The sequence below is a fragment of the Bos javanicus genome, chromosome 17 (assembly GCF_032452875.1).
Source record: "Bos javanicus breed banteng chromosome 17, ARS-OSU_banteng_1.0, whole genome shotgun sequence".
In the NCBI taxonomy this organism is placed as follows: Eukaryota; Metazoa; Chordata; class Mammalia; order Artiodactyla; family Bovidae; genus Bos; species Bos javanicus.
In genome coordinates, this window is record NC_083884.1 from 14003380 (window position 1) to 14028744 (window position 25365).

Here is a 25365-nt window from a genome sequence, read left to right on the forward strand (position 1 = left end):
CCAAAGGACTGGAGTTTCAGCTTTAGCATCATTCCTTCCAAAGAAATCCCAGGGCTGATCTCCTTCAGAATGGACTGGTTGGATCTCCTTGCAGTCCAAGGGACTCTCAAGAGTCTTCTCCAATACCACAGTTCAAAAGCATCCATTCTTCGGTGCTCAGCTTTCTTCAGAGTCCAACTCTCACATCCATACATGACTACTGGAAAAACCATAGCCTTGACTAGATGGATCTTTGTTGGCAAAGTAATATCTCTGCTTTTCAATATGCTATCTAGGTTGGTCATAACTTTCCTTTCAAGGAGTAAGCGTCTTTTAATTTCATGGCTGCAATCACCATCTGCAGTGATTTTGGCACATTAGTCATATCATTATGACTAAAAAAACAAATTAAAACATGTCATCTTTGTTTACCAAAATTAATTCAATTGCACAAAATGAGCTCAATATCATTAGAAAGAAAATGTGAACTTTAGAGACACGTGGTGCAAAAATATTCCAAATTACACAGTGCAAAAATACAAAATGTTATCATCTAATGTTTCAGACTCAGTATTCAAGCGTTTTGAAGACAGTTCTCTACACACTTCTGGAATTCTTGGAGGCAAACTCTATAGTGACTCACTAATAAATATGATTAACAGATGAGACTGAAATAGAAATTTCTTGAAAGCCTTTCAAAATAAGGACAGGACTGTGGCTTGTGTAGATGTATTTCTTATGGGGCCTCAGCTACCTTGTTTTGGAGACAGGACATTATCTGCAATTTAAGCTATTAAGTCACCCTTTATTTCTAGTGATTTAGTAATGATTCCTGATGCATCATTTATTGGTACATCAAACATCAAATCAAGGTATCTTGATTTCCATGTCTTAAAAATAAACGTAGGCATATGTAAGAAACTAGAACTATGTGTACGATAAGAAAATACCCCCCAATTAGGCATATTGTACCCATGGAAAGCTCCAGTTGGGCTGCTTTACAACCTTTGAACGTCCCTGCCACATGACCCAGAGGAAAACCCAGTAATCAGAAGCATGGGAAGGAAGGCAGTCAGGATTGAATATTCAGAGCTTGGACTCTCTGATTTAAGAGTAGCCTTCTTCACCCAAAGAGAAGTGTAAGTCTGTTGTTTTGGCTGCCCGGAATCCACTCCTGCTTCCTCTACTAACAACACTCTGATTTCCCTTTGGAGTATCACTCTTCAACGCTTAGAGGGTAGTGCTTTGGCCTTTGCTGACCTCTGCCCCTGGTCTAGGGAAGGGGATATGACCCAAGGCAGGCAAATCATGGTAGCACATGACTGGCCCCGGTGGATGGGGGCCTGAGACAGGAGCATCATTCAGGGCACTTCTGTTGGAACTCATGGGCAAGCAGCTCTTGTTCCCCTGGATTTGCTAAACTGGTAGGATCGGAGCCTGGAACCGCTGCAGAAACCTGGCGAAGAATGAACCCAGCATGGAGGAAAGTAAAGCCAGGGGAGGATGGGGTGGGGTGAGGTGAGGGGTCAGGTTGTGGCTATGCCTTGATTAAGCCCATTTGATGCAGCCCCTTTGAACTGAGTTTGTTTCCCCTAGGGTCTTCTTTCTCCCTTTGGATTCATTTTTCAATTCTTCCTAGATTCAGATCTTAAGCTGCCTTGCCCCCTAGATAAGGAGAAGCTCTGAGATGCCCTACAAGGGGAAAAGATGGCAGTCACAGCAGGGAGAAGGCAGCTGGCTACACGGGAGCCTGCTATATCACCGGGGAGTGGCTGCAACTATCTTTGCTGTCTACTCTAGGAAGAAACTCAGAATCGCTAACTGCGTCTGGGGATTGTCTCTGGCCTCAGTTTACATGTCAAGCCCCATCTCAATCCTTTCATCATGTTTCCTGTATGAACAAAGGCGCATCTCTCTTTTCTTCCCATTCCCTCTAACAGTCATTCCCCACGTGAGGCGCCATCATCCTCAGAGGGATGGAGTTCCCTGTTCCTTCCCCTGGGATCTCCCAGACTTGGCCCAGACTTTGGTTATACACGTGTGTGCCTCCTCGGTCCATGGAATTTTCCAGGCAATAATACTGGAGTGGGCTGCCACTTCCTATTTCAGGTTGTAGCATGTACTATCTTATTTATTCTGTTTCCTCTCCCTCCTTGAGTTTCTCAGATCTCTGTTGTTTTTCCTGCCCACCATCAGAACACTCTGATGGGTGGATCAGAACACTCTGATTTTCCTTTGGGGAACTACCTGCCATGCTCTCGGTCCTGTGTTTTGGGTTGGGATCCAGAAATGACTCCCAAGATGGGCATCTCTGCTGAGTACCTAACACATATGAATGTGTCTCCTGGTCTATGTTCAATGGTAACTGAATAGCAATAATAAAGCAGAGCAGGCTGTTATGGTTGAAACCATCCAGATACTTGCATGCAGAATTTTTGACAGAAGGAAAAAACAGACACACACACACACAAAGAAAAAAACACCTAGACATAGCTCAGTAGGAGCATACATCATGACAAACAAATGCTTTTGGTAGGATTAAAACAGTCTCAGATCGTGTGAGTCAGTGTGGTAATATGCCATTTACTGTATTCTAACTATTGCTTCCAAATTCGTTAAGTTTGATGGCCATTTTCTCTGATAAACTCTTCTTAGGGTTATCAGCAAGTTGCATCCACATCCTGCTTGATTGCTACTTTGCTGTGGCTACGCCTCCCACCTGTAAAGAGAAACCACTCAGGTGGGGTGGGAGGAAGATGACTTTCGCTACTCAAGTTTTTGGAAGCTATTGCCTCCGTGTTTCTAACGTATTGTCAGCAATTTAGTATTTCCTTCAGCATTTAAAGACTGCTCTCTGTCTGTTGACAACTTCTTTACCACTGAGTTTTTCTCCTGGGTGGCATTAAACTATATTTAAAACTTACATCTTGTTTATATATGCTCTTGAGCCAGAACCTTTGGTTTACAGGAAAGAATTTGCTGATCTCTTTCCTTCCCCACTAAAAAAACTACTGAAGTTACTCTAATTGCTTCTACAACTGCATACTGCTGGACTCCTCAAAGGGCTGATACCACAGGCAAAGCTTAGACCACTTGGCTTTGCTTATGTTACAATCTGACATATAAATCAGAGAGATTATAGAAATATTCTACATTTAGTCTATGAATTTACATACCTAAACATTGTCTGATTAAAAATTAGGTGTGTAATTTTGGAGGGAAAGCTTATCTTTAGCAATATTTCATTCAGCCACACAGGATTCTATTATATATGGGTGTATATATTAATATAGACATACACACTTATATGTATATATAATACACTTATAAACAAAAAAATTGAGCAGTAAAATTACTTTTCTTTAGGAAAGAGTTAAAAATACTGGTCCCTTCATGGTCATCTAAAACTAGTGGAAAAAGAAAAGTTAGACATTCATAGAACTAAAACCTAGACATCTGGGTCTACCTAACTTATGCCCTGATCATTAAAAGAAATTAATGATCACTTTATATTTTATATCCTATAAAAGAGCATTATTTTCCAACGTTTTCAGTTTAACAAAGCCAAATAAGGAGATATATATATATATATAAAATCCACAACTGAGTCTAAATACCTACATTCAATAATTTTTGATGTAATTATCCCCTCAAAGCTCAATAAAAGCGTTTTCATAATGAAAACAACACAGAAACTGACAAGACTTGTTTGCAATAACTAAATATTTTGTGAAAAAAAATGTATTCTGATGCAATATATTCATTCATCTTTAATGGCTTGTATAAATTTTCAAGTGCCATAATACATTCAAATTAGCAAAATTATAGGGATTAACTTTTCTACAGAGTTCCCCCAATGTCACCCAGGAGTCATAATTTAACTATGAATCCATTTTGAACGCATATATATCTCAACTCATTAAATGTTTGGTATTTAAAAGTAAATTACAGACATAAAAAAGCTTACTGGCATGCTTCATTGGGGAGTTAAGCAACAAATGTGTGGTTAACACTATCTTATGGGTACAGGAGAGGTCTCTCTTTTACTATGATACTCAATAACGTGACTAAATGCCTCCCAGAAATTTCGAATTAGAAATGCAAAGGTTAGATAAGTTAAAGGTCACCCCCCTACAGTCAAGAGGGGGCCAGCTCCCTACCAAGTTCCTAGCAGACTTGCTTCCCTAGGGCACATCATAAAAGTAATTTACTGACAACTCACCTTACCAGGGGTCATCTGGGGCCTCGAGTCTTCTGGAATTCACTTTTAAGAAGCATGATTAAGTGGGGACAACTATTGGCCCTAAAGTATTTATGCTGAGAACAAATGTCTGTCAGAATTAAATCCTTTGTGTGTGGTGGTTTCAGACTTAAAAAAGATGTGTGCCCTGACGAAAAGCACATATATTCTATTCACCAAATTAAATCTTAGAATGAATATGGTTAATTGATTTATGAGGTTTAAAACAAATACTCCAGAAATCCAAATAGACAACACAGCCTAATAAAATGGAGAATGCATTTACCAGGTTAGTTAAACTCTTTTTCAATGTCCTCTAGTCCAGTTCTGTCTCACACTGGAGGAAAAATGAATTCACATCGTTTCAAAGAAAAATGAAGATGCTGTGGAAACCAAGCCAGGAAAGTTGACTTATTTCAAAATTTTTGCAAGAAAGAGCTATTTCCTGATTAAAACAAATCTCCTGCTTTGAGTGCTTTTGATAATTTTGACATGAAATATTTGGTTTAATACTAGGTAGAGAAGGCTTTTCTACATTTAAAAAAAATTACGAAAGGGTAAAATATGTGTGCTTTGCACAAAATTAAAACAGATTATCTGACTCTGTGTGTGGGATACAGTTCTAATCTATACAGTGCGTGGAATTGAAGCTGGTACTTTGAATCGCCCAGCACACATCTCAGTAATAACAGGGGATGAGGCATACAATTTCAAGGAACACCCACAATGAAAATTATTCTTTCCAAACAGAGAATTGTTTTGGAATATGTGAGGTTAATTGGCGCAGTGGGATTTCTCTCAAAGAAACACAGAGCACTGAAATCCTGACATGTGCAAGTAAAATGATCAAGCCTACTCTCTTCCCCTTTTCAGTTTTTCACATCTAGTCTACTCTAAGGAACTAAGTAAGTGCTAGCTGCTCAGACTCTTTGTGACCCTGTGGACTGTAGCCTGCCAGGCTCCTCTGTCCGGATTCTCCAGGCAAGAATACTGGAGTGGGTAGCCATTCCCTTTTCAAGGGGATCTTCCCAACCCAGGGATCAAACTCAGGTTTCCTGCCTTGCAGGCAGATTCTTTAGACTCTGAGCCACCAGAGAAAGCCCTCTATGCACTGTCAAATTCACTTTTGTAGATTCACATGCAGATAGAAAAGGAGACAGTGTTTTGTTTCGTTCGTTTGTTTTTGCAACTTTAATTTACAGCAGCAAAGACTGATTAGTTAAATGAGGTTCCACTGGCAAAAAGAAAGAAGAAACTCACCGAAGATATCTGCGAATATTCTACTTTGGAGGGTGAATTGCAGGTAATTTAGAAGTAAGGTGATTATTATTTTATGCTTTTGGTCATTATTTTACAATTTAAATAGTTAGAAATTCCCTACAACATTGGCATATCTTCCCTATTAGAAGGACATAGTTATTCCATCATTATTTTAATCTTCCTGACTTAAGAATGGGTTTCCCTGATAGCTCAGTTGGTAAAGAATCCACCTGCAATGCAGGAGACCCCAGTTTGATTCCTGGGTCGGGAAGATCTGCTGGAGAAGGGACAGGCTATCCACTCCAGTATTCTTGGGCTTCCCTTGTGGCTCAGCTTGTAAAGAATCTGCAATGCAGAAGACCTGGGTTCGATGCCTGGGTTGGGAAGATCCCCTGGAGAAGGGAAAGGCTTCCTACTCCAGTATTCTGGCCTAGAGAATTCCATGGACTGTATAGTCCATAGGGTCTCAGAGAGTCAAGACACGATTGAGCGACTTTTACTTTCTAACTTAAGAACACCTTGATTTGGCCTGTTACATTCTAAAATCCAATTATAATTATTCTTTTAAAAAATAATCACCTGACTCCCTTACTCTATTTAAATATGCATCTTTCCCAAGGAGGAACATGTGTGTGAATACACAGTCTCTAAGCTGTGGTTTGGAGAAGGCAATGGCAACCCACTCCAGTACCACTGCCTGGAAAATCCCATGGACGGAGGAGCCTGGTAGGCTGCAGTCCATGGGGTCGCCAAGAGTCAGACATGACTGAGCGACTTTGCTTTCACTTTTCACTTACATGCATTGGAGAAGGAAATAGCAACCCACTCCAGTGTTCTTGCCTGGAGAATCCCAGGGACAGAGGAGCCTGGTGAGCTGCTGTCTTTGGAGTCGCAGAATCGGACACGACTGAAGTGACTTAGCAGCAGCAGCAGCAAGCTGTGGTTACCATTTTTGTGAATTATCATTTACAACTGGTATAGAATGAGCCCTCTTCATATTGCTACAATTGATAGTTTCCTGTAATTTGCAACTTTTCACTGGAACCAATTAAATGCCCCATGTTGTTAATGTACTGAGGTTTTAAAAATCTACACTTCAAAACTATGAGAAAGAATGTATACACTCAGTAAACACCATGTGTAAAAATACTTACATTTAATAGGGTAAATTTCTAAATATTCTTCCCAGTATTGATGCAGTGAAAGTTGGAAATGAAAGGAACCTCAGTGATTATTGATCCTCTCATGTTACAAAGGAAAATCTGAGGCTCAGGTGGTCAATGACCTGGCCGTGGGCACAAAGTGCTCAGAGCAGCCCTGGTACCAGGAGTCAATCTTCTTCCCTGTGACCTCCTTCTACTCCTGCCCCACCTCGCCAGCTATCTCTACATGGTTGCTATCAGTCTTGTTTACAAAAGCTTGGGTCAGACTTTGTCACTCTCCTGTTCAAAATCCTCCAGTGATTCCCCTCTTTCATTCACAGTAAAAGTCAAAGACCTTAGGAGAACATGTAAGACTCTCTGTTATCTGAGGCACACGTTCTACCCCACCAACACTACAGTAATCAGATAAGATGCTCTGCGATCTTATCCGATTACTCTCCTCATCACTCAGTTCCACACTCTGTCCTCCCCAGCACACCAACTGCCCGCTTCAAGGTCATGGTTTATCTTTACCATCGAACCCAGGTTTGCAAACTTAGCCCCTGTTATCCCTACACATTAAAGACATTATACTTTCATTAACTGAAACCCAAAGTCTCACTTCATGCTGAGTTATGCAGCTTTTTAAAATTTAACTGGAGTGATGGTGACCTTATGAAGGTGAGTGCACCTATTTGTCAGCATGGTAGGGTGTCCAACGGGCTCTGCAATTTGGGAGACACTACTTGTGCTTCTGTATCAGTACAAAGGAAAAAATCAGAATAAAGTAGAGTAAACCCCATGCTCTCTGAGCCTGGGCAAGGATGGAGTTCCCAATGCCTGAGTCATGCTGACCACTTTTCTTTACAGTCATTTTCTTAGAAAGTGTTAGAGACTTGCACTGCTTTCTATTTCACTGACTTTTAGAGCTAGAAAAGACCTATGGTATTATTTAGCCTAGTCCTCTGATCTCAAAGATGAGGATGCAGAGATGCCAGAAGGTTAAGCAGATTGCTCCCAGTCATAATCCCACTGGGGCTTCCTAGGTGACTCAGTGGTAAAGAATCCGCCTGCCAATGAAGAAGATGGAAGAGATGCAGGTTCGATCCCTGGGTTGGGAAGATCCCATGGAGAAGGAACGGGCAATCCACTCCAGTATTCTTGCCTGGAGAATCTCCATGGACAGAGGAGCCTGGCAGGCTACAGTCCATGGGGTCAAAAAGAGTCAGGCACAACTCAGTGACTAAGCGCACAGACACACACAACCACTGGCAAACTCTGTGGACAAGAGCGCCGTAGCCACTCAGAGAGCAGTCCTCACGCACACCCAGCTGAGGCGGGATACTACGGGAAAGGGACAAAGCAAGAAACAAAGACATTGACAATTTGATGCTGTCACCCAAAGTTTTAATAATTACTTATAAGAGAAGAAGTGTACCTAGTTAGTCACGCCCATAATACATTTTTTGGTTGTTTTTCTTTCTTTCTTCTGTTTCTTTCCTTTTATGCAGAAGTTTTATATGTACTGACATTTAATCAAAGTCAAAATCGTAAAATACATACACACACACACACAACCTTCCTTTGACAAGGAGACATTGTCTTTAGGTTGCAATTAAGGAACTTAAGCAATTAAGGAACTATGCCAACTATTGGGTAAATCTTTTCTGGAGCTAGCTATTAATACGTTGCTGCAAGTCACAAAATCCTAACAAAGATCAGCCCCAGGGTGGTGTGTGTGGAAACTCTGGGCGTAAATACATTATTAATGTCATGGGGTCAAACTGATCTTCCAAAGCCCTGGAGATTTAAACAGAAGCTTTAAGAGTGGTACAGGGTAAAACCACAGACTGGGTAAGAGACAGAATGAGCTTTTGCAACCTCAGGTCACAGGCTTGAGCCCAGTCTTGGCTAGTAATTGATAACTTATGACAGATGTTTGGTGACCTGTGTGTGGAAGGAGTCGGTTCAAGTTTTGTTTCCCTTTTCCTGAACAGGTGTGTTCATATCTACCCACAAAGATGTTTGCACTGTGAAAATCTCATTCCCAAATCTTTCACAGAAAGGCTAAGAATTTAATGGGAATTAAATCCAGCTATCTTTTTATCCTCTTAAGGGTTAGCACTTTTCTCATTTTTTAAAACCTTAAGCAACTTCCCTTCACTCCACGTACACAGTCTTATCTTTAAGGAATTCTTCAGAACAGTTTCAAAGTGTTGGCTAAGGGAAATAGCCTGAGGACAGATGTCATTTTATTCAAGTATGTGATCCATTTGGATCAAAGGTACTTTAGGATAAGAGACTGGTTTAGGACCAGCTTATTAGAATTTTTTAAAAAGAAGAGAATTTAGTTACTCTTAAAGAGATAGAATATTCAATATTTGAATTATTTGTAAGGAACATTTTTCCTCACGAATTCTGTGGCCATATGCAAACCTTCAAGATCCTTTGTCATCATGTTTTATTTTTATATTAGCCTCAAATTTATTGGATTGTTTTATAAGCAGGCTAAATATAATTTCAACTACAAGCAATCATGGAATTAGATCAAATTCATTGATGTTCTCCTTTTCCCTTCTTGTGCTACCACATATATGTATGATAGGGTAGCTAGGACATATTTTTTTGTCTTAAACAAATAATAATCTTTTACGGATATTCTGTGATTTGCAGTTTAGGCCTGTGGAATTACACAACATTTTTAAATGAGTGAATGGAAGAGTTTAAACTTAGTTGTATACAGCATGCCTAGAAAGAGTAAAATGAAAATTCACGAGAAAAAGGCGTCAAATTTTACCTCCTTTTGGATGATAATTCTCACAAGCCACTGTGACCATATGTATTGTCATCTAGTATCACAAAGTCAAGCTGGGGTAGAAAATGACATGATTTAGAAAAAGATTCTCTCAAGTTTTTCTCATTGTAACACATTATACAATGGGCTCAATAAATAGCATCTCCAAAGATGATTTTAATTTCTAGACAGTGACCCAGTTTTCAAAATGTCCTCAGTTTTGGCCACTTTGATATTATGATAATTCAACATAATTGCAGATTTTCAGATTTTTTTAAAAAAACCATTAAACTAAATCTCAATTGGTGATTAATATAAACAAATACATTAAAGTGAATTATAGTAGTTGATTAAAATATTTACTGTACATAAATATTACATATTATATAAATAGCTCTCTCTATATATTTAGTATATAAATGTAAAGATGAAAGAAGTCTGTTAAAAGCCAAGTGCTACATAAACAAACTCCCCAAATTGGTCTTAGGTAGGAAGACACAAATCAAAGAGCAAACATGCTTACAGATTTAGGAAGCTTTCTATAAAATACTGAGTTGATGAGATAGGACAAGGGCTTCCCTCAGCCTGGGATGTGACAAGGAGGAAGCTGTGGTCATTCCATTTATATATTCTTGCACGTGACCTTCAGCACATTTTGTGATAAATTAACAGATGTTTGTTGCATTGTTCAATTTTGAAAACTTCCTTTAAACTTCCCTCTTCACTGATCTCATATTTTGCCCACCTGTCTCTCTTAGAAAAATATTTTGTTGAGTAATACACTCTTTGTATCATGACATTACATGTTAATTTCAGAGCAACTTTGCCCAACTACTCCCCTACCAAATCCTGAGATTCTAAATCTGGTGGGCAAAAATATGTGCCTTCTTAGTTTTCAGTCTCAGTATATTTCCTTTGCAAATCCTACAATTTATTAACTCTATGGCAGAGTGACACAAACCACGTTCCAAAATAAACACACAAAAAGACCTATATTACTGTAATATCCAGGTTGAGAAAAACTACTCTGAAAGCAGGGAAATGCTGATGAAAGCTTGCTGCCATACTCAGGGCTCAGCTGCTTTGTGCTTAATCATCATTAGGCATGTGCTCTGAGGAACCCCAGACCTGGGAGTTTTTGCATAATGAGGTAGGTAGCAAGGCCTTATACCTAATGCCAGAAGGTGATGATGTAAAAATGAAGACGTTTTCTTCCTCTAGTTATACATTTCAATAACATTCTGGGTTTATCTTTTTGAACGGAAGAAAACACATAACAATATAACTCTTTCCATAGGAGTGCTGTATAATTTTACTGCAAACACTATCATAGAATTTCCATGAAGTACCATCCAATCCCACACTAAGGGGGACTGTGAAATACCACAGAATATAGTTAACTGTGGCCACTGGAGCTTCGGAGTCATTCTGAGGGCTAGGCACCTTTTCCTTACTCTTCTTTTCATGTGAGTATAATAGTTAATATAATAGTATAATAGTTTCATATTAGAGGATGCTGAGAACAGTGAATGCTTACAAGGTATTGATACTTCAGAGTCCTGTGAGATTGAGCACGTAAAGAGGTAGGTGCAACCTTTTAGCATCCCTATTCTACAGATAAAGAAACCAAGCCTAGAGGTTAAACAACCTGCCCAGAGTCAAACCACCAGCATATGGTATGAATGCAGTGACTGGCACCCAAGTCTGTATGCCTGCCATCAGATCTAGGTCCTCAGCCTCCCTGCTGTTATGCAGCCAGGACAAGCAGCACCATGCATGTCTACACCAACTGTCATCCATCTCTGCGTAAATGTGCTCCCCAATCTTTCCCTCTATGCAGTTGGCTGCTGATCAAAAGCACAGGGCAGCAGAGCACCATGGTTGAGAGCATGGTGGCCAGCAACTGCCTGGAAAATTCGGTTCTGCTACTGGCTAGCAGTATTCTCACAGGCAGTTTGTTTAACTTCTGGGCCTCAATCACCTCGTCTCTGAAATGGCACAATCATCCCTGCCTCAAGGGGTTACCAGGATTACAGAGGTACTCTATGTAATGGCTTAGCAGAGTTAAGTGCTTAAAAGAATAGTGGTTATGATTAGTAAAACGTAAGACTAGAGCGGGCTTCCCAGGTGGCGATAGTGGTAAAGAACCCGCTTGCCAATGCAGGAGATGTAAGAGATGCAGGTTTGATCCCTGGGTCAGGAATACCCCCTGGAGGAATGCACGGCAACCCACTCTAGTATCCTTGCCTGGAGAATCCCATGGACAGCGGAGCCTGCCAGACTGCAGTTCATAGGGCTGCAAAAAGTCAGACACAACTGAAGCGACTTCGCACGCGCACACACATCCTACATCCTTGCTTAAAACATGGCCAGCTTGAAGACTATAATACTGGGAAAGTTTTGGGATGCTTGTGATTTCGCTTTCATTAGATGACAGAGCCACTGTAAAGTCATGCCAACTGATAACTACCGACAGTCCTCTTTTTTCTTCTAGTCAGACACAGAGAGCTGGTGGCTGCCACATACAGATAGATACTTTTGAAAGACAGCAGTGACCTTCTGAAGGGTTCAGATTTCTTGGCTTCTCACTTGTTTTAAATGATTACCACAGGACCTTTGAGATTTATGGGCTCTATTTCCTTTGCCCTTCAAGTCTTAGATAAATGTAAAGACATTCATGTAAAAGCTTTCCTCACCTCAGCTGTGAATCATGGGACCTAAAATGTAGGAGAAGGCAGGTCTGTCTCTGTTTAGCTGGAGGGACCCTGTACTCTGAAGTTTCGACTTCAGTAAAAAAATATGATGCATGCTGGAGAGAACTTTATAGATTAAACCAGTTAACACTGGCACACACCATACCTGTATCCATTTATATTTATTCAAATGTTTTAAATAGAATTGCGAATGCCAAGATAAAAAAGTAAGAACACCAGAAATGAAATGTACTTAACCAAACAGAAAATTACATTGAGATTATTTCACATGACCAGCGAATTAAAAAAAGATGATTTCTCTGTTGGACATTTATAATAGACTTAAAATGAGATTAGACATTTAAAAATTGGAAACATTTATCACAGAGTGCAGGGCATTTTGATGCAGGATCAGTAACACTCAGTAAAATAAAGATAGTTGGGTTTAATACCATATCATTACTATCTTGATATAAAAAAATTATAGTAGTAAAAATTTTTACTTGCAGATCTACATTTTAATGGTTTGGAACCAGAATTTTAAATTACCCCCCAAAAGAAGGTATTTATAAATTTATATCTGAGGGAAGACTTGTCAATGAACTTTCTACCACTTTTAGAATAAATGTATTTCTACCACATTAATTCTCTTTTAGATGGAATTCAGTAATGCCTAATCCAGTAGTTTGATAGGTCAAAAACTTAAAACATATCACATATACAAAAAATTCTAGAATGGCAACTCTTCTATTGCAATATTTATCAAATATATTAAATATATTTTCCTGCTTTATTTCAACTAAACGCACACTTTCTTTCAACCTAAAACATGCTTAAAAGCAGAGCTCTAACAATTTTACCGAGGAAACGTTCGATGGGGACACAGTCGGCACCGCATACGTGTGCATGCACATGAGTGTGCACGTGTGTTCATGCTATGCTTCTGATACCAGTTTTGAACAGGAAACTGCTTCTCACTGATGCTCTGACTCATTTCACTCAGGAAAAAAAACACTAGCATTGCATGCGCTCCTATAAGCCCACCAGTTAAAGACAGAGGAAAATGTGAAAGGAAGGGTCTCTGACCAACTTCGGAGAAGTAGGACATCCATCCCAATGGGCTGATGTGCAATGGATTTCACTAGACCTTCGCTGCTCACGATCATGCGTGTGACTTACAAGCATGTGAGATCAGAGGCTGCCTGGCCGGGCCTTGCCCCGGCGCACCCTACCTCTTCTTCCACAATGCTCCTGTGGCTCCCAGGCACCTGGGCCACTGTCTCTCAAGAGACCCAATGTCAATGGGTTCGGTCACCCAGACAATCAGCAGCTTTCAACTGCATGTCCTCTCCTCTCCTGGTAAAAGGACTGCTTCAAAAAGCATCTTTTGAAATGAGGATCCCAGTAGATAGGGAGGGACAGGAGCCCAGGCATACTTGTTCCAATGATCAACAAGTCTTTAGCTCTGTCTGCTGCATGATGTTTGGGTGAGGCCTCTTGGTCCTCTGACCACCCCTGAGAACTGCGTGGGGTTGCAGGTGCAGGCTTGCCTTCACTGTCGTATACACACAGAGCTAAGGCTGATCCTTGGTGGTCAGGGCAAGTTTGTTTAGATTAGACTAGAGTAACTTCCCTCCAGTACTCTTGCCTGGAAAATCCCAATGACAGAGGAGCCTGGTAGGCTGCAGTCCATGAGGTCGCTAGGAGTTGGACACGACTGAGCGACTTCACTTTGGCTTTTCACTTTCATGCCGTGGAGAAGGAAATGGCAACCCACTCCAGTGTTCTTGCCTGGAGAATCCCAGGGGCGGTGGAGCCTGGTGGGCTGCCTTCTATGGGGTCGCACAGAGTCGGACACGTCTGAAGCGACTTAGCAGCAGCAGAGTAACTTCTGGTGTCCTTGTCATTATTTTAACAAGGGTTTGCAGATACAAATAGCAAATTACATTTTATGAAAAGGAATGAGAACATTTTTGCCAACTAGCTGAATACCAAATTCCCAGTGGAACAAAAACAGGAAAATGTAATAGGTGAAGCGACTGTCCAACTCAAATTAATTGCTGAAAAACATTAATGTAATTTTCTAAGACTTTTTATCAAGAATCTCACATGCTGCCAGAGTTAACTAATCTCACTCAAAGTGGACAAATTCTATGTGAAGCTCAAATAAGTGACAGAAGGTACAGGACAATGGGGGTTCCCTAGGGGCTCAGCAGTAAAGAGTCGCCTGAGAAGCAGGAGACACGGATTCGATCCCTAGCTAGGGAAGATCCCCTGGAGGAGCGCCTGGCAACCCACTCTGGTACTTCTGCATGAAGAATCCCATGGACAGAGCAGCCTGGCGGGCTACAGTCCATAGGGTCACAAAGAGTCGGACATGAATGAAGTGACTGGGCGTGTACACGCACACACACATCAGTGACAACTAGTGTACAACCATTTGCTCCCAGTGGTTACTTCAGAAATATGACTTGGCCATAGGTGGGCAGAGAAAAAGTGTCTCATTCCTTACTCAACTGATCCAGGGATTTGGCTCAGTCTAGACCAGTGCTTTTCAAATTGGCCCCATGTTGAAATCACCTGGAAAATCTTTAAAAGGGTACCAATGGAGTCCCCACTCCAGATATTCTGATTTAATTTGGGCAGTAGAATGTTCTAACGTTCCCAGTCATCTCTACTGTGCAGCCATTCTTAAGAACCAGGGGTCTATCACCCCCAAGAACTTCAAAGAGATGAGGCTGGGTCTAGTACATCCAGAAGTTCTGACTACGGATTCAGACATAAGATTAATTTAAAGATTTCAAATCACTGTGATCTTGGAATTTCCCTCTTTGGGATACAACAACATCAACAACAAGGTATATGCTCCTTCCCACTCCCACACTCAACACACAAAATGAAGATTTTAAAGTCTGCTCATCAGTTGGTCATTTGAGCCATTTCTCATGGCATCCACATGAATGGTCAGCTTGCACAATGCACTAATGCTAAAAATCTAGCAAACAGCTATTTAGTTTTAAAACTATTTTTTACCTATTCTTGGTAATTTTACAAAGCTCAGTCTTCTAGGATTTGAGCTATTGTGAATGGAATCACCTCTTCCTAAATGAAACCACAGTTTAAATTCATATGGCATAGAATTTACTCTATTAATCCAACTCCACAATTTCTTAGAGCAAAAAGAAGTCAATGCTTTAGTTGGTGCTTTGCAGTTTTGCACATAAATTTTGCTCAGTGAAACTTGGTTATGCTCTCAGGATATTGCAATCTCCTATAATACAGGCAGCACAATCTGGGTGTTAGATACTGGGTTGGCAAAAAGTTCGTTTGTGTTTTTCCACAATGGCTTATCAAAAAATTTATACGAATGTTTTGGCCAAAGCAGTAAAAACCAGACGCCATATTTTTTAGCTTTAGTCAAGACCCATTTAGGGAGGTGTTCTCTAAGTTCCCCAAATGACAGGTTCTTTGTTGGTGGGATAAGAATCAGGGCTGGTAGATATTTAAGGACATCAACCAAGTCCAGCTCTTTGCCACAAAAAGGCCAGTCCTTAACCAGGTGACAAAAATCCCTGTCAATTCTGAATTGACCGTTAGCAGAAAAGGAATTCCAAATTCCCTTATACCCAGCACTAGCTTTTAGAAACTCTTATAATCAAGAATTCCTCTTTATGTCTAATTTAATATACTCATATTGGTCATTAATTAATACCATGGGGGGAATCACCACTGTGGCTTGTCCTGCATTTATTTCAAACCTACCAAGATTGGGTTTAGTATATAGAATTATTATTAATGCTGTGATTAGAATATTTCAGTCAATACTTTGGTCTGTTAAAACAGCTCTATTCCCTCTCTTAGGATGTTTAAAACTGAAAGAATAGGGAAATGATATGCATAATAATTTATGAAGATTCCTATTTGCATTATTAACACAAAATAATCATTGAAAAACTCAGAAGTCTGCCATGAACACACTAATTTTTCACACATCAAGAAGCCTGAAAATTACTGTGAAATGATTGTGATACCGTTTTCATTTCAAAAGTCTCTGAGGGGCACACCACAAAAACCAGTAGTCTAGTCAAATCATGAATGTGTTGGCATCTATTCCATTAAACCAACAGTAGTCACGTCTAAGCCTTCCAATCTGTGACTTGTGACAGCGGTTCCTTGGAGACTGAGATAAAGGCATGCTGTTGCCTGATCTACTTGAGGGGCTACTTGAGGACAAGGATGTGGTCTTAGTACTGACTATACAGCATACATTCAAATTTCCCTGTGATAGGTTCCTATCGTACTGATATCACTAGTGCCAAATACTAAAGGAATCCAAAATACGCACTTTGAAATATGTCATTTTCTGTAACTCTACACATGTATTCTACATATTTCTACATAATGGGTAGAAGAATGGATTTTGAAGTTTATTTTAAGCCTGAGAAACCCTGCAGGTCTCCTAGGAAAGAATGCCCAACAGGGTTCTGCAGAACTCCTAGAGGCCTACAGAACATACGTACTACAGATTGTGACACGGTGCTGTCACAATCTGGCTTGTATTATTTTATTGCATGATAAGATGTCTCAATATCACAGAAGATAAACTTTCATTCATATCCCAATGAATAGGTGTGAATGAAAAGAGAGTCTTAAGTGACTCTAATCAGAAGAAGGGCATTCAAGTTAAATTGAAGTAGAAACATCAGTGTAGTGTTTTCCTTTCTGCAACAAAATTTTCCAGTATTCTGAGCCCATTTCTTTCACCTACATTTTATCATACATAAACTTTTAATACCAACATTTTAAGTAAAACGGTATTTGAAAACTATTCTCTCAAATAGCTGAAGATATATTTAAGAGTTAATTGGCAATGTGTATCATGGTGTATGTCCCTCAACTCAGTAATGTTCTACCAGTGAATTTTAAAGAAATTATCCATAATCAGGTTAAATAATATATACAGAAATGATAAACATTATTTACAATGATAAAAAGAAAATACTGGGGTAATCTTAAATATCTCTTAATAAGGAAATTCCATGCTCAAAAGACATAAAAAAAACTAAGTTTTTGAGAAAAGTTTCCAAATCTGGTAACATTCTCATGACATAGTATTAGGTAAAAAATGAAGGCTAAAAAGCTTTTATAAAAGCTTATTTTTATTTTAAAGTTTCCTAGGAAAAAACTATTAGAGAACATATTCTTCTGTGTTTCCAGTTATTAAAACAGACTTGTGTTACTTTTGCAATCAGGAAAAATTAACTTAATATAAAAACTGGAAGAAAGTATATCAAAATATTAATGGCGATATTCTTTAATTGATAGGATTATAGGTGATGGTTTTTAGAACACTTTCCCCAATGTTTTATTTCATAGAGAGAATGTTTAACTTTTCAAAGTCAGAAAAAAGCTTTCAAGGTCAGGAAAAAAAAAAACTCACTTGTAGTGAGTAATGCATTTGCTGAAGTACCTTTATTCCTTCCTCATGAGGTATCACTGGCAGTGAGTTATTAGAATACATTTCAGAATATATTTATTGAACTCTGATGTGTAAAACAATAATGGTTCATTTTAAGAGACTTTGGATTATGTGCTACAAAATGTAATGAAAAATTTTACTGGGAGAAAGTTGAAACTACTGATTTAAACAACTTTTCCAAATCATCTGTGTCTTGGTGCCAAAGCTGTTTTCCTTAAAGGACCAGAAGTACCATTAAGTACTTCTTTTGCACAGTTATGTCCTGGTCAGTCCTGAGTGTTCATTGGAAGGACTGATGTTGAAGCTGAAACTCCAATACTTCGGCCACCTGATGAGAAGAACTGATTTATTGGAAAAGACCCTGATGCTGGGAAAGATTGAAGATGGGAGGAGAAGGGGACAACAGAGCATGAAATGGTTGGATGGCATCACCGACTCAATGGACACGAGTTTGGGTAAACTCGGGAGTTGGTGATGGACAGGGAGGCCTGGCGTGCTGCAGTCCATGGGGTCGCAAAGAGAAAGAGTCAGACACGACTGAGCGACTGAACTGAACTGAATTGATGCTGCCACAGTGTGACCTTGAGGCTGAGTGGTCCCAACAATAGGCATTCTCTGTACTCTGAGTCATCCTAATTATTTCACATGGTAGATACTGAATAGATAGGTATCAGGAATATATTTATATTTTTTCTTACTGGCTTCTTCTGGTTTTGATGTTCTTACCTTTGAATAGAACTCAAGAAAACAAGAAGGAGCTTATTTATATCATATGAGTAGAAGAGTATATATCCTCCTTCGATTTTTTTCCAGTTTAAAATGAGAAAGATAATCAGGTCTCCTCAAATCATACTTAATTTGTTTCATTCTAAGACATTCATGAACTGTTAGATGTCTTAATTTTAGAATGCCATAATTTGCTTATAGCTTAGTACTACTAATATTGCATCATTTTACTTTCTTGTGAACAAACGTCTTGCCAACAAAGGTCCATCTAGTCAAAGCTATGGTTTTTCCTGTACTCATGTATGGATGAGAGAGTTGGACTATAAAGAAAGCTGAGCGCCAAAGAATTGATGCTTTTGAACTGTGGTGTTGGAGAAGACTCTTGAGAGTCCTTTGGACTGCAAGGAGATCCAACCAGTCCATCCTGAAGGAAATCAGTCCTGAATATTCATTGGAAGGACTGATATTGAAGCTGAGATCCCAATACTTTGGCCACCTGATGCATAGAACTGACTCACTGGAAAAGACCCTGATGCTGGGAAAGATTGAGGGCAAGAGGAGAAGGGGAAGAGAGGATGAGATGGTTGGATGGTATCACTGACTCAATGGACGTGAGTTTGAATAAGTTCCAGGAGTTGGTGATGGACAGGGAAGCCTGGCGTGCTGCAGTCCATGGGGTCACAAAGAGTCAGACACGATTAAGCGACTGAACTGAACTGAACTCTCTTGTGAAGAAAACGTGACAGTATTTGTTTACACACCTATTAGATTATTGAACATGAGAATTCAAATTGAAGAAGCAAGGAAGGAGGCAATAGATGCACTTATATGTTATAAAGGTGGCTAGTTATATAAAAAATATTTGACTTACCTGTAAAAATATTGTACAAGGAAATCACAGTATAAATAGCATATCTTATGACACAGAGTCAAACAAAGATGTAGTGAAAGAATGATTTGCGATTGCCAAAATAACCCAAAGGCCTCTTTGTTTCTGCTGGCAGATGCTGATATACAATTCTAATGCCTGTTAAACAGTATTTAAGCAAATATTTTATAAAACCAAGAATCATTTTAAGTATGTCAATTACATAGGGAAACCAAGTCAAAACACCAATCTGATTGCACTGCTTAATCATCACCAAATAACATGAAAAATGTAATGTCATTGTCCTGATTTAGTGGTCATAATTATTGTTTCCCTGTGTTGCCTCCTTATTTTCTCCTATATTCTTTCCTTTATTGCGAAGAAACACCTTTAGTGAGGATAACACTAAAATAAAATTAACATAGCCAGAGCAAAGATAAATAAAATTTAAAAAGCCAACCTTTATTCCACTCTGAACAAGTTTGTGAATGTCCAAATAAGGCTCCTTGAAAATTTCTCCTTCGGGGGTAAGTATCTTCACGTAACCTTCTTTTTCCAGAATGAAGAGGCGGTGGGAGCCATCCCCACTCTGAAGGGCGCTGACAGGCTGGCGCAGCCCACTCACAACCTCCTGGATACAGAAGCAGTTGTGTTTGTGCTTTCTAAACAAATTAAAGAAAACCAGTAAGCTTTTCCTGAGATGAAGGAGGTAAGAAATGTATGTAGCATCCTTTTCAAAATATATTTCCTCTAGGAATCAATGAAGGGCTGCTGACCCAAGGTCCCAATCTGATTCTCTTAAATTCTTTTCAATGGGAAAAAAAAAAAAAAAACACCTCAAAAAGCTTTCTATCAGAAAGCAAAGGAGAGAATCCAAACACATACGTATTTTAAATTTTTCACAAGCTCACTATCTCATCTTTCAGTGACTCCAATTAAAATCAGCATTACTCACAGTAATTAAACCTTACAGAAAGGTACTGAAAGGTCTAAGATCTATTTATAAAAGTCTGTTTAGCTAATAATAATTGTGCTGAATGTTTCTACAGTGCCATAAGCTAACAACAATCATACAATTCCAGTTTAAAACTATACTCAAGCTCATAATAGAAGATTAGTAGTCTCAGCATTAAAGATATTTAAGTGAATATGATTTTAGAGAAGCAAACTACCAAAAAAAAAAAAAAAAAAACATCTGGAGGATATAACTGCTGGACATGAGCATAGACAGATGACTCATTGTTAAAACCACAAGGCTTGCCAGGTTTTTGTTTTTTAAGATTAAATAACATTTATCTTTATGAACCTGCTGATCTCTTCCACTTTGTCATATTCTTCCATCTGGTCCAAGTAGTTAGAGGCTGGTCCTCTGATTTGTTTTCTTGGAAAATCAGGAAAGCACAGGCCACCATCTTTTCTTGCATAGTAAAAGCAAAACTCATCAGCAGTAGTTTGAAGTAAACCTTTAAAAAATGTAAAAAGATGCCTTAGAAATATTTAGTGTTATGGTAAAAACACCACATTTGAGAGACAAAATATAGGTCAAGAATTTTAGGAATATTCTAGGAAAATATATAGACCAAAAAAATGAAAGAACATTGTATTTTGGTTTGGGATTTCCATTTCTTTTTAAATCAAACATTTAAAGTTGCAGTGCAAGTGAAACAATATTATATTAGATGTCTTAAAAGGCTCATATGAAATAGAGCTAGTATGAACCCAGCATTAATTGCATTGACTCTATTTTCAAACCTTCCCAGTTTCCAAGTGTCACACTTTCACATTCATCTGATGACTATTCAGCACTTTTTCCCCTACCATATTAATAACTTCCTAAGAAGAACAAATTGCAGTCAAGAAAGAGACAGACCATCAAGAGCCAGTTTGGGTCATTTTAAAATTCTTACTCTACTGTCACTCATACATGATTAAATGATAAATCTAGTTACTATCCCAAGGTCATACATTATATGCCACAGTAAATGACTGACTCCCTGCAATGATCAAGGCATGAATTGATGCCAGTAACAGAGCCTCTGTATTCAAATGTGTCGGTGCCTTTTTCTTGCTCACTTACAGAAGACTATTTTTTAACACAAAAATAATCTTTAAAATATTCTTTCAATCTTCTCAAACAGAAGAGCTGACATACTACTCCTCACTGAAAAAAAATTAATTAATATGAGCCAAAACAAAAATGCAGACTTAAAGGGATCTGAATGAAAGGACTTATTTTTTCATTTCTTACATAGTAAGCATTTTTACCAAATAAAAAGTTGAATAAGAAAGAAGATCTTACCACAGAAAAGAATTTTGACATGACTTTTACAATTTGAGTTAATAAGGTAGGTTTTTGTTTTTTTTGCAGGGAGGGTGTAATGGCTAAGATTCACTTCCATATCTGACAATTTTGTTATTAAAATATTACATTACTATCAGAATTGACTCTTGGTTCAGTTCAGTCGCTCAGTCGTGTCCGACTCTTTGCGACCCCATGAACTGCAGCACGCCAGGCCTCCCTGTCCATCACCAACTCCCGGAGTTCACGCAAACTCACATCCATCGAGTTGGTGATGCCATCCAACCATCTCATCCTCTGTCGTCCCCTTCTCCTCCTGCCCCCAATCCCTCCCAGCATCAGAGTCTTTTCCAATGAGTCAACTCTACTGCTGTCCCAAATTCCTGCTTCTGATTTCATACCTTCAATTATGCTCAGTCCCTTGATTTTTATCTAACAAATCAAACTATTTTACTCCCACGTAATCAGGTAATGTAGCTGAGGTTTAGAAGTTGTATAATGGATGCAAGTTTGCAAGTATTTGTAAGAAAAAGAACTTGGAATTTGGGAACAACCAAGTGAGGCCCATCAATGGAATATGAAAGACACTAAAAAGTTGATTTTCTGTGAGCTTAACCCAAGTCCCCTCCAACCTGAGCGACTTCACTTTCACTTTTCACTTTCATGCATTGGAGAAGGAAATGGCAACCCACTCCAGTGTTCTTGCCTGGAGAATCCCAGGGACGGGAAGCCTGGTTGGCTGCCGTCTATGGGGTCGCACAGAGTCGGACACGACTGAAGCGACACAGCAGCAGCAACAGCAACCCAAGTCCCCTCCAACCTAAGACTAACTAACCTTGGAATCTGAGGGTCCCACAGGACTAAAACATAATATATATTTTGATCTAACTTGTGGGTGAAGTGTATTATCCCTGAATTTCTGAGACAGATTCTTCAATGCTGATACCTGACTAACCCATTGAGACAGGGCTTCCCTAGTAGTTCAGCTGGTAAAGAATCTGCCTGCAATGCGGGAGACCTGGGTTCGATCACTAGGTTGGGAAGATTCCCTGGAGGAGGGCATGGCCACCCACTTCAGTATTCTTGCCTGGAGAATCCCATGGACAGAGGAGCCTGGCAGGTTGTAGTCCATGGGGTCGCAAAGAGTCGGACATGACTGAGCAACGAAGCACAGAATTGGGAGACATCTTATCTTTGGGAAGCAGGTGAGTAAGAGGTGTCATTGGGTGTGTGTGTGTGTGTTGTGGGGATGGGCAGAACAAGGAGCCATGGCAGCTGGGAAGGGTGCTCCCTGGGAGGGGTAAGGCAGATGGAAGGAGGTTATCTTTCTTTGAAAAATCCAGGGATTAGAAATTGAGGAGAGCAATAAAGGCTGCAACGGCATTTACTCATCTTCAGCAATTTACTGTTCGTAAGAAATTAAGTTTTCTCTTCCATTCTTTAATGGCTAAGCATCAGAGGAAAACTGCACAGTGGTGTTCAATAATTCTGTCTGAGGTAAAAAGAAGAGAAGGAAAACTGAGTTGCTAAATCAAACTTTTTCCAGTTTTGGCCCAGATGTTTTGGGGAGCTAGATGTTTTATATATAAATACAGATATAGATCTGTAGATAGAGATATATATTTACCTTCAGGCAGGAAGTTCTCTATGCCAATATGATGCATGCAGGAAGACTGCTATACTATGGATATATTTATAACTGAATATGTGAAGGAGAAATTTTGTTTTAACTTTGTTTTACCTGCAGGGGTCACACATAAATTTCAAAGTACGACTCAGAGAACATTTTGAGTTCATTTTTAAAAAATAATCTGTTTTTCAACATTATAGTCTGCAAACCCATACCATTTTAAGGGGAAATAAATGAATAATCCCCATGGCTGATTGCATTTGGTAAGGAATTATTAGCTAGGGACAAATATGAGGAAATGAGAAATGGTTTTCAGATGAAACATCTGAAGATCAATGAGTACAGATTCATAAACTCTGACACTCCAGAGATATTATGCTGTCTTAGCAAATTAAACAAAACCAGAATGCTACCAATGAATTATTCTGAGGTTTTTACAGTATTAAAGGCAAACTGAACAATCTAAGTGGGAAGAAGGGAGCCAACTTAGAGGACTTTTACATAAACATATGGGCATTTTCTGACCATTTTGATAATATGAATGGAAACATCTAATACTTTTATTAGTACTTTATCTTAAATGATCTGATTTTATAGACAGTGATGGATAAGATACATTTTCTGTGAAGAGCTAAAAGGGGATCTGGTTTTGGGACACTGGGCTAACATTTATTTCCTGGGAGGATACAACTTAGCAAATGGTACCCTTCTGTTTAAAAGGAGACCCTGAAGAGCATTTTACTGAAGGCTGCCGCTCACCCTGATTATCATCCTATGATCAGGTCCACCAGTGATGGGAGTACACTGATGATCCCAGCAGCTGTAACGGTTTTATAACTCCTGATAATTTATCAGATGTTTGGAACTATAACTCTTCTCCCGTCTTACTATACCACAAAGCACCCTGTAAAATACTGGACATGTAAATAAATATTCTCTATGCAGTTTTCTAAGCTCTAGCTTTTCCCTAAGCAAGTACGCCAGAGAAAAGCTACTTTTCCTCATTCTCTCTGCTGTTTATATAGATGAGGAAAAAATGGAAAAACCCCACCATCTGTAAGGCTTGGACTGGAAAGCATTTTCAAGCAGAGGAGGTAGATCTGAGTGTATTAATCCATCCATTCCGGCTTGCTCTCTGGAGCACTAATGAGACACAAGTGTAAGATATCTGACTAGGGGTCAGGAGTGGCTGTGGACTTGAGAAACTCAGTGGAATCAAATCCATGACCTTGGCCTCTTTAGCAATGGGATTAAACCAGTTGAACTAATTGTGTACAAACAGTTCACACAACCCTCATCTACAGCTGAGAGATGATAGTCCGAGAGTGATAAAAATCATTATGGTAATGAGTATAAATGTAAAGGAAGAAGCAAAACCCCAGAGGTACCCTTTCATGTCCTCTCCACAGAGTGTACTTATTAGGTCATCATTTAGTGAACAGCAAAGCATCTCTTCTGTTCATCGTAATTCAGGCAGAAGAGACCCATGGTATTAAGAAAGGAGTTCCTATGGTTTTTTTTTTTTTTTTTTTTTAATGAAATTTGGGGATTTTTTAGAAGCTTTAAGAGTTTATCTCCCTCACTAAATTCACAGCTGGAGATTATGATCAATAAAGCTCCAGTATATCTTTACTGCTGCTGCTGCTGCTGCTAAGTCGCTTCAGTCGTGTCCAACTCTGTGCGACCCCATAGATGGTAGCCCACCAGGCTCCCCCGTCCCTGGGATTCTCCAGGCAAGAACACTGGAGTGGGTTGCCATTTCCTTCTCCAATGCATGAAAGTAAGAAGTGAAAGTGAAGTTGCTCAGTCATGTCTGACTCTTAACGACCCCATGGACTGCAGCCTACCAGGCTCCTCCATCCATGGGATTTTCCAGGCAAGAGTACTGGAGTGGGGTGCCATTGCCTTCTCCATATCTTTACTGCAGTGATTTTTAACTTCTTTATTTGTTGTGGAAATAAGCAGACCATGAATTTTTCTAAAGTTTCTAGAAAGTTGCTGTCTTTTGGGCAGACGTGTATCGCAGAGTGAATGGCACTTTCTTAAAGCTGTGGGGGTAAAGCAAAGGGATAGATCATTTATGTGTTTAATTCTTCACGTATTGGGCCATGGGGGAAGAAATGAAGATGTCTCTGAAATTATTTTCTCTCTTTCAACCCTTCTCAGCAGTCCTTAAGGTCCCTTCCTCTACATGTTTTTGATTTGCAAAAAGATGAGGCTGATGAGGACAGGTTAAAAAAAAACAAACAGAATCA

General features: G+C 39.3%; 1 protein-coding gene across 1 annotated transcript in view; it reads right to left on the reverse strand.

Moving 5' to 3' along the window:
- The window catches only part of HHIP (hedgehog interacting protein), a 117354-nt gene that overhangs the window by 83056 nt on the left and 8933 nt on the right, over nt 1-25365 (reverse strand). The window contains exons 3-4 of the mRNA XM_061384097.1: nt 20488-20644; nt 19642-19843 (exon numbers count right to left, since the gene is read on the reverse strand). Of these exons, the coding sequence (XP_061240081.1) occupies nt 19642-19843; nt 20488-20644 (359 nt within the window). The remainder of the gene's footprint in view (nt 1-19641; nt 19844-20487; nt 20645-25365) is intronic.